At 39.7% G+C, this 9,684-nt stretch overlaps 1 protein-coding gene across 3 annotated transcripts; it reads right to left on the reverse strand.

Annotated features, from left to right (window-relative positions):
• Window positions 1-442: 442 nt before the first annotated feature.
• On the reverse strand, window positions 443-6,374 carry gnb3a (guanine nucleotide binding protein (G protein), beta polypeptide 3a). Of its 3 annotated transcripts, none has more exons than XM_068323582.1 (9): window positions 6,173-6,374; window positions 3,568-3,680; window positions 3,259-3,404; window positions 3,028-3,091; window positions 2,469-2,631; window positions 2,296-2,362; window positions 1,993-2,194; window positions 1,694-1,910; window positions 443-1,575 (listed from the first exon to the last, which is right to left on the reverse strand). In XM_068323582.1, exons 2-9 carry the CDS (start codon window positions 3,622-3,624, stop codon window positions 1,469-1,471), a joined length of 1,023 nt encoding a protein of 340 aa, XP_068179683.1. In that variant the 5' UTR covers window positions 3,625-3,680; window positions 6,173-6,374; the 3' UTR covers window positions 443-1,468. The 3 variants fall into 3 exon arrangements, with proteins under 3 accessions (XP_068179683.1, XP_068179684.1, XP_068179685.1); XM_068323583.1 differs by lacking the exon at window positions 6,173-6,374 and adding an exon at window positions 4,467-4,626; XM_068323584.1 differs by lacking the exon at window positions 6,173-6,374 and adding an exon at window positions 3,796-3,949.
• Between the last annotated feature and the right edge of the window lie 3,310 nt (window positions 6,375-9,684).

Consider the following 9,684-nt stretch of genomic DNA (forward strand, 5'->3'; position numbering starts at 1 on the left):
AATCTCTGTATTCTGTAGTGCTTTTTCTGCTCATGATTTTTTTTTTTACTTGCTGTACTTTCTCAATACCCAACTTGCAATAGTCCTGAATGCAAGTTCCTCACAAATGATAAATGTTTAATACTAAATGTGTTAATTTTGAAAACATTGCAAATGCCATGTTTCTATTTACCTTTTGAATTCCTGGTTAAACTTCAGTTGAACATTTTATATTATGGTATACTATTAAATACTATAGTTGATGCAGTGATTAGACATATAGAGTAATTCATTGTCCTCTAGGACTGAAAAACATACAGATGCTGTATATTACCACTGATGCCATATTTCATGTCTAACTGCAGGTGTAATTACAAACTTGCTGTACGCAAGATTCTTTCTCAAAGAAGTTGCCTTGTCAGAAATTAAAGTCAAAACAGGTTTAATGCAGAATCCCATTTTATTACAGTGTTCTCAAGGACTGCAGTACTGTATTGCAGCGTCGTGTATGTCCACCGTTGGAAAAGATGCAGTACAAATTTGTGTTAGAACTTCCAGGTTTTTTGTATGTTCATAAAACTTCAAGTTCATCTTGTACTATTACAGAGGAAAAGGTAAGCAGTCATACACAGACTCAGATGTGCTGCTAATGCATGATAAATATCCATTTAATAACACTCGTACCAACATCCGCCTGAGACAAATGGGTCATTTTTTGTAAGTGCTCAGTGAACCATGGTAACTATTTTATTATCCCATCTGCCACTTTTTGACCAAAGCACTTTTTAGGTCTAGCTACTGGGGGAGGAGGGGGATTAGACCAAACAATGAGACCCATATTCTGCTTAATATCATCCATCAATCACATACAAAACAGCTCAAACACTAATATAGACATCTGCAAACTAAAACTCCATTTTAATTAAAATTAGAAAAAAAAATTAAGTAAATGTAAGCAGGTAGGGAATCTATGAAAACTAAGAACAAATTGGTCTGAAACAAAAATGCAAGTGCTCACATGATTCATATGACAACCTATGCTTGGATATGAAACACAGCATATAGTAGCTGGTGTGAACTTAGACAGGCTATAACTTCACACATTTTGCTCTATCATCCAGTGCGCTACCATTTACATTTTGGCATCTGATCTCATTGGGTGATCTGTCAAAGTTGCAGCGATAAAATTGTTTATCGATTTAAATGCAATATAGAAAACTTAACAGGACTATTCTTTTCTGAGACCCCAACCATTTGTGCCACCCCAAATTCCCCCATAACGTGAAAAGAGAGCATGATGTGACAGACAGGAGGAAATCTTCACATTACAATTCAACGTAAGATAGGACTTGGCACAATTGAAATACCCTCTTCTCACCCTATGCAGCTCCTATTTCTCCTCATTCCCTCCGCCAAGCTCAAATTCTTTTTTTACTCTCCTTTGCTTTCTGGTATCCACTCTTCTCTTGTTTTGTAGCAAGGAATAGCTTCAGTTCCATATCTTGAGGAAGCTGTCCCAGGATCCGGTGCAGCATGCCATGCCATCTGAGGACACTCCGATGCAGCTCACTCTGTTGTCATGACCGGCCAGCACTCCTGGACCACAGCACAGAAGAAAAAACATCATGTGATCTGAGAAAAGTGCCACTGAAATTATTCAAATTGAAAACACTGATCCCCATCTTAGAAATGAAACTCTTGAACCGGTACTCACCCACTCTCTCAGCTTTAAGTGTGTCCCAGATGTTGACGTTAAAATCATCATAGCCAGCAAGTAGCAGACGTCCAGACAGGGACGAGGCCAGGGAGGTCACCCCGCACATGATGCTGGAGTCCTGGTAGGTGATGAGCTCCTGGTCAGCTCGCAGATCATACAGCTTACAGGTGGCATCATCTGACCCTGTTATCACCGCAGTGCCACTGGGGAAGAACTGGAGTATTGACAATGATTAGAAACTGGGCCTCCTACGAGCAGAAAACAAAATCACAACTCTCAAACACAAGGATCTTCACCCCGATGGCATTAATGTCACTTTCATGGCCTCCAAAGGTCTGTCTGCATGTGCCCTCCCTGATGTCCCACAGCTTGGCCGTGAAGTCGCAGGCCCCTGAAATGAAGAACTTGAAGTCTGGGGACACAGCTAAGGACATGCAGTCTCCCTGGTGCCCTGCAAAGATGGTCTTCTGGGTCCCTGTCTCAATGTCCCATAGTACGCTGGAGGAGACAGACCACAGGTGGTGTTTATTTCTGTTTCATCCCCAGAGGATGGGGTCGTAAGATCCTTTTAAAATGGGTTAATCATGATGTATTCTCACCAAGTGCAGTCTCCAGAGCTGGTGATGATCTCACTGTCACTGAGGAAACGACAGCAGGACAGGTAGCCTGGCAAAGCAAAGAATATCATATGAGAAAAGACCAAAGAGCACTACAAAAAGAAATCCCACCATCGGGGACTTCAAGAGTTCACATTTCTAAGCCGTTGTCCTACCTGTGTGTGCTGCCAGCTCGCGCATGACTTTAACGTTTCCATCTTTGCCCTTGAGGTTGTAGATGGAGCACATGTTGTCCAGACCTCCACAAGCCACTAGGTTCCCAGAAGGTGCATAAGCACAAGTCATCACCCATGATGACTTCAGAGGGATGGCGTTCACCTGGAAACAAAAAACAAGACGCGAGAGAAACTCTTCTTTAACCGCTGAAAGCAAACAAACTCCGGTTGCAGGTCCTTGGCACAGTGTTTTCTGCCAAAGTGAGAAACATTTTGTTTCTTTAATGACAGTCATTGGGTCTTTGATCAAATACTAAATATGATAAAACACAAAAATAGCCTATTTTAATGACCTATTCCTGTCGATCTACTTCTTAACATTTGAGTTTTAGTGAAATATTTGTTTTCAGGAGTTTCAAGGCCTTAGGGCTTGGCAGTATGCACAAGTACTTATATTGGCTAAAGGTTGGTTCTGCACTGCAAAGTTTAATTCTCAGTGTCAACTGAAAAAGTCTGCATTAGTAGGATCGTCAAACATCACTCCTTCATTATGTCCTACCTTGTTGGTTGTAATGCTGTCCCACACTATGAGTTTTCCATCTTGTGAGGCACTGACACACAGCCTGATGTTACAGCAATTGCAATTAGGACAAACCATGAAACAGGAAGAAATTGACAGGTAAGTTGGTGCATTTTATGACACTCCACAATTTAGCAATTTAACCCCTTTTGGCCATTAAATTAAACCGCGTGTTCTTTAAATTTGTGTTTAATTTTCTGTGTTTTTTACTTGGACTCAGCAGCCCAGTGCATAGCGTAGATCTTAGCAAGGTGACCACGTAGTGTTTTCCTGGTCTTCATTTGGACTCGAGCCACCACGGTGGTCCCTGCTGCTGCTTCCTGCAGTGTGGTGTCCTGCACAGCCTTACGAGCTGCCTGGAGAACACACATAAACAAAGATAATCTGGTTCCTACTACTGGGCTAAAATTGAAATTTTAACAATATTAATCAGAGTAAAAAGCCAAACCACATTATGTCACAATGGAAAAGTAAATTTGTCTCCCTCCAATTAAAGATGTTGTTAATGAGCCTACTGACAGTGATCTGATCCTTGAGACTTTCTGCCTCCTTTCGCAGTTCCTCCATTTCACCCATGGCGATGTCTGTTAGGCACTGTCACCAGTGATATTTGGCAAGAAAAGCAGATGATCCTGAAATGAAGACGTAGCAAACAAAAAACTAGAATTCAATGTCTGTGACATAAGTCAAGAAAACAGTTACGATTACTTTCTACGACCGACTGAACGCTCGATTATAGATTTTTACTTGCTCCGATGTGAACGGTATTGAACCTTCCTATCTCCGGTCTCTGACTAAGTGTGTTTTTGCAAGTCAAAACAACTCTCATCTACTTTGCAAACTTCTGTAAACACACAGAAACACACACAGAAACCCACAGAACACACCTACTCATGCATTGGTTTATGCATGTACACACAGACTCACAGACTGTATGAATATACAGTACAAGCATTGACATTCACAGAAAGTATTTGATCATCGTAATATGTGACACACATCCTCACCCTGAATGTACACACAAACCGGTATGTCCTGTAATAATGTCATCAGAGTATCCACTTGAATCCAGCGCATCTCACTGCTTGATAAATTCCCAAACAACAAGTGCCATTAACAATCCATCTAGATAGCCTTCACTTGTTGCTGATGGCTATTGAATTTAGTAATGCTGTGATTAAATGTGAAATGTTTGTCAGTCACCAATCACCTAATGGACAAAGTAATGCAGTGTGACAAATGTAATCAAGGGACAATTGAAAAGGCAGTCTGGATCACAAGTTGATGGTTTAAAGTTGAATCTTCAGCACATTACCCAACTCAGCTACAACCTATTCTTCCCAGACACGAACAGATACTACAAAGAATTTTTCTGTCTTGAAAAAATAGATGTCTCAATGCTATTTTCTTCATCTTACCTTGAAAACTGATGAGAGGGAACACTTGGGTTGATCTTTTTGTTTGCCTACCTGCAGCGATAGCTCTCTCTCACTCTCTCGTTCACTATTTGAATGACTGTCCCTGTCAAAACACATGACTTGGCTGATTTGCCTCTAATTTGTTTGAAGTGAAAAGAAGAGGAAAGGAGTGACTGAGGGAGTGACTCTTTCAAAGAAAGATATTTAATGGTTTGCCATTGGGCTCTAACCTTTATCCATTGGTTATGCTTAAAGTGAATGAAAGATGACCTGAAAACACATTATAATTAAAATCAGAATGTTGATTTATGGCCTTTATAATATTGCAGTGTTCCAAACATCTCAGTAACAAGAACATGGCTGTCCTACGTTCAGCTGCTGAGGACTTCATGAAGTTGGAAACAGAATTTTAGGCTTTTGTTCCAGATGGCAAATTGCTTTGATAATGAATGTCGTAATGAATACTTGAGTGTTTGAGTCGTGCTATTACCCTTTTGCCATTCTGTTCCCGGGAGCCTGCCATTGTTCCATGTGATTAAATGAATGCTAGGGGTTTCTGGATGGTGAAGTGCATTAATGCAGCCAGGGAGAAAAGGGGCAGGGGGAGGGGGTTGGGAGGTTGGGTTGGAGTAAGAGGCGAGTCAGGAGAGTGAGATTTAAATCTGACTGACTGAGTTTTTAAGGGAAGCCTTTTGAATCAAATCTGCTCTCATCCGATTACTGACTGCTCTTTGCATCTGGATAAGAGATGGAGAAATGGAATGGGGGGTGGGGGGTGGCAATACTGGGATGAGAGTTATGGAGGGGGCAGGTGGAGGAGCTCGGGTGGGACGCTGAAAGAGTTGTGAGACTGGAAATCAGTGAAAGGATTTTTGAATAAGACTGGGCCTGTGACTAGGGTGCTATAAAGGTTGCATCTTAAATGCAATAAAGTTAAATTGTTCTAATTTCTTGTGTATTTCACCTGAAGTTACTGGATAAGCATTGTCTCCAAGTACCTTCTAAAAAGAGTTGGATGATTAGACGTTAACTGTTCTAGGGGCATAAAGTAATTGTGTGAAATGTCAATGATTGAAAAGTATTTATTGTAATCACAACTTTTTACAAAGTAACTTTTTGTGTAAGCTATTTGAACCCCTGATTCACCATAAACAATTGTTTTTTCTTATTTTATCCATCATTACGTTTTCAGCAGAGATTATTCTATTATCACATATATCATGCACCACTATAAAATTTAATTTGCCATCATGAAGATTCATGAAAAACATATTCTCACATCTGCAAAGCTTTAATAAATGTGATTTCAAACCAAAATCTCACTATTTAGAGTGTCAATATTACAACCCAGTCCATCTATAAATCAAGATTATTTAATCTGATATATGTAACAGTCATAAAAATAAGTACGTATGTAACATGTACGTACAGCATCTCCATGTTTGATGTCAACATATCTGTTAACTTCAAATACATCCCATGCACCATGTTAAAAGTTCGCAGGATTTAAAATATTTGCAACTTTTTGATTCAAGATTTTTTTTTTCATCAGGATATCTTATCATAATAATCATTCAGTTTGTCAAGCTATAAAGCCAGTTTTCCAATAGACTGGTTTCTTATCCAGCACCTCAGTAGCATCACGCAACTTTCCATGAAGCCCCAAAACAATCAATGTCAGCATTATCACATGACCATCCACTTACTGATCAGAAGTCTCTTCTCAAGGCAGACTTTCAATTAGTGCTCCTCCAGCGGTCTCTCTCTAGTCCTTGTCATAAGTTGAGCGTGTGTGTGTTAACACACTTTCTCCTGCTCTTTCACTTTTGGTATCACAAACAGCAGGATAGTTGTCTGTCACTCAGTCTCTCCACTGCTCCTATGAGGAACAGATGAGGATTGGAGGGATGAAGGGAGATCAGCAATGAAGGGATAAACTCCAGGATGGACAGAAAGAGGGGTGGGGGTAAAAGAGACAGAGAGGGAGAGGAGGCATTGGGGGAAACCAAACAAGGTGTAAAACGTGGTTATGGGGTCACAAGACATGAGCTAGGTTAAATCCAAATCAAAAACTAGGATGGAAATCATGGAGGGGAGGGGATAGAAGATAAATAGAGGCCCAGAGAACATGGCTTTTTATGGTCTTGGGGTTGCCTTTAACAGATCCGTGACTGGCAAGAGGGTTTTGTGTTTTGTAAACCCGAGGTGAAGCTAATATTAGAAATTTTATGGGCAGATGGGGAGAATGGCAGAGCAAAGATCAGACTGGGTCCATTGGTGATGTACAGAGTGACTATTAGATTTAGGAGAGGTCTGTAAGGTTCATTCTTACTATGCAAACAGTTCCACCAGGCATGGACGCTTACTTTAACAGGGTCTGTGCTACTACTACTCTCACTGACTTAGTCTGTCCTTTCCTGTGTGAAATAATTTCTTTCACTTAGCGATGCTTCATGTCACCTTCTGTTCATCCAAAAATCCTGCATAGGGGTATCTAAATCCCCCACTCTCCTCTCCAACACACCTTTGCCTATTAGGTAGCATGAAACATACTGCTACGCTTGATCTACCATTATCTAACAAAGTAAATCACGTGCATTGGTTATGAAATAGCACTCACTGTCATGAGACAGCAATTCCAGCACTGCATTACCACAGAAAATTTACTATGCTAAAAAAAAATCTCTGTCAGTCATCATTAATGTCAGCGTGTTTGTTTCTGTGGGGACCCTTTCCTCTGTACGACACCTTTGACTGTCATGTTTTCTAACAAAATCACACTTCCAGGAAGGATGTATAAAGAATAAAGTTGTACTATGGAGGAAGTGACACTGAGACCATTTATGTAGAAATTATAAATATGCCACAGCAGACTTTTACTATACACGTGTTACTTCCTACATCTTTTTAACATTTTGACAGAAAAAAAATGTCTGAGCTTAATGAGCTGGGCCTGAATTTTTAGAAATGAAATTGAAGAGCTTTGGGCTGTGAGATGGATCACAGAACTGATTAAAAATATAAAGAAAAAGGATTTGTTAGCAGTCAAACAAGCACTACTCTTGAAAAAGGCATACAGTGTGCTATTTTAGTTTAAATCAATGATGTTTTGATCTCATTCTATCTATATAATCTTGTCTGTAAATTATTTCCAGCATTGCTGCAGTTTATCCAATATTTTTAAAGTCATTGTTAGGCGAGTACAGTATATTTTTAGTCTGTAAAGCCTGAAAAGGGTCAGCGAATCATTACACTTGGTTTGAATAAATACAATAAGTGGTGAAGAGGGGTGGGAGTGACCGGATTAAATGAGACATCAGTCAGTCAAACAACTATTGTGACATGATGTAGGTTACATGCACAAATTGAGATCCTCCTATTGAAGCTCATCATACAGCCTCATGCAGGAAGAACAGAAATCATCAGCAGGATTCGTGACAATCGCATGACAGTTGGTGGGTTGGATGTCTGCCACTCACCAGACAGAGCAGTCAATAATAATAACAGCAGGATGGGATCTCAGTTTTATAACGACACTGTTAATCCTTACATAATTTATGCTAATCATATAAAACATGAAAAAGACATCGTACTTGCTTTTCTGCCAAGTGTATAATTGGAGCAGTAGATGGACATGGTGCTTAGTGTAAGGACATCTATGATGCATTATATAGACATAACACCTACTTAAGAGTAGATTAATGCAGACTTTTAGGGTGCTGCATGGTTTAGGGTGTTAGGGAGGGAAGAGGTTAAAACCAAGACTCCATTAAACAAGCCTGCCGACCCAATTCGGCAGCAGTGGGGGATTATAACACAGAGGGGAGTGAGAGTGTTAATATGGGCTGTAAACAGTACTTGACTCAGTTCCTAATGCACTAACGGAGAGGGGGGCTGAAAGGAGCCACTGGTTGTAATGGGAAGGATAAGATGGAAGTGGGTGAGAGGGTGACACTCCACGGTGGATGTGAATGATTAAATCATCTCTTTCTGGATTACCATTCCATATTCTAAATGGGAGATTTTTTAAGCTTCATAAACAAATGCACTCATTTATGAGAGATTACTGGTAATCTCTCTTTCTATCCTTTTTTCCCCTTGCAGATCTCTCCCTCTCTGTTCCCTCCCCTCTCTCTTACTGACTTGAACAGTAGTTTCTGACGTACTGTGCTAATGCAACTGCTTTTTTTTTTAAGTTTCCTACTGCTGCGTTGTTGTCTAATCACACATCATATCACATGCTTGTACTCCTAACAGACAAACCCAGATTGCAGAATGCAACAATGCTCTATCTTCTAAATCGGCAGACACACAAGAGAATGTGGAGTAATCACTGAACAGATGACACAACTTGTCTTTAACTTGTCTGCCCCTTTTTGTCCCATCTGTTTCTAATGCTCTTAGAATTTGTTACTAGTGTGTACAAAAGCGTAAGAAATACTCCTTCTGGATTTCTGTCTCCCATACGAAGATCTTAATATACAATTTGAAATTTTAAAAAAAGGAAACTCAAGAAAACACTAAATGTAATTCTAAAAGACAATTGGTGAAAAGCTAGTTGCTCCATCTTTAGGAGTGACTGACAAACAGATGCTACAGATAACTGCATCAGTCCCAGACATCACAATGATTCAACTCTGCAGCCACTCTGGCAGTTTTAACTGTACGATCATCAGGTCCTGCTATAGATAGATAGATAGATAGATAGATAGATAGATAGATAGATAGATAGATAGATAGATAGATAGATAGATAGATAGATAGATAGATAGATAGATAGATAGATAGATAGATAGATAGATAGATAGATAGATAGATAGATAGATAGATAGATAGATAGATAGATAGATAGATAGATAGATAGATAGATAGATAGATAGATAGATAGATAGATAGATAGATACTTTATTAATTCTGGAGGAAATTGTATTATGGTATCTAAATGAGGCTGAAGTCCAGGATTTGACTAGGCCACTCACTTTCACAGGTGAAGTGATGTACTTAATGCTTGAGATTATCTTTCTGGATGTCCCAGTTGTGCTTAAGCATCAATTGACAAACCCGTGACCCGATATTCTCCTTCAGAACTTCCGTAGCAGGGAGCAGAGTTCAGGTTTCTGTTAATTATGGTGAATTATCCTGACCATGAAGTAGCTGAGTTGACCTCAAAGCATTATGCTGAGACCTCAATACCTGACCGCAGGTATGTTTTTTGTGG

Source organism: Antennarius striatus, chromosome 9 (assembly GCF_040054535.1).
Source record: "Antennarius striatus isolate MH-2024 chromosome 9, ASM4005453v1, whole genome shotgun sequence".
Taxonomy (NCBI): Eukaryota; Metazoa; Chordata; class Actinopteri; order Lophiiformes; family Antennariidae; genus Antennarius; species Antennarius striatus.

Excerpts from the sequence above, each read along its gene's own strand:
- gnb3a (XM_068323582.1), bottom strand. The coding sequence starts at position 3,624 with ATGGGTGAAATGGAGGAACTGCGAAAGGAGGCAGAAAGTCTCAAGGAT. Across the intron at positions 3,092-3,258 it reads CACTGGGCTGCTGAGTCCAA|GCTGTGTGTCAGTGCCTCAC; the intron begins GTAAAAAACACA and ends CTGTAACATCAG. Across the intron at positions 1,576-1,693 it reads ACTTAAAGCTGAGAGAGTGG|GAGTGCTGGCCGGTCATGAC; the intron begins GTGAGTACCGGT and ends GCTGTGGTCCAG.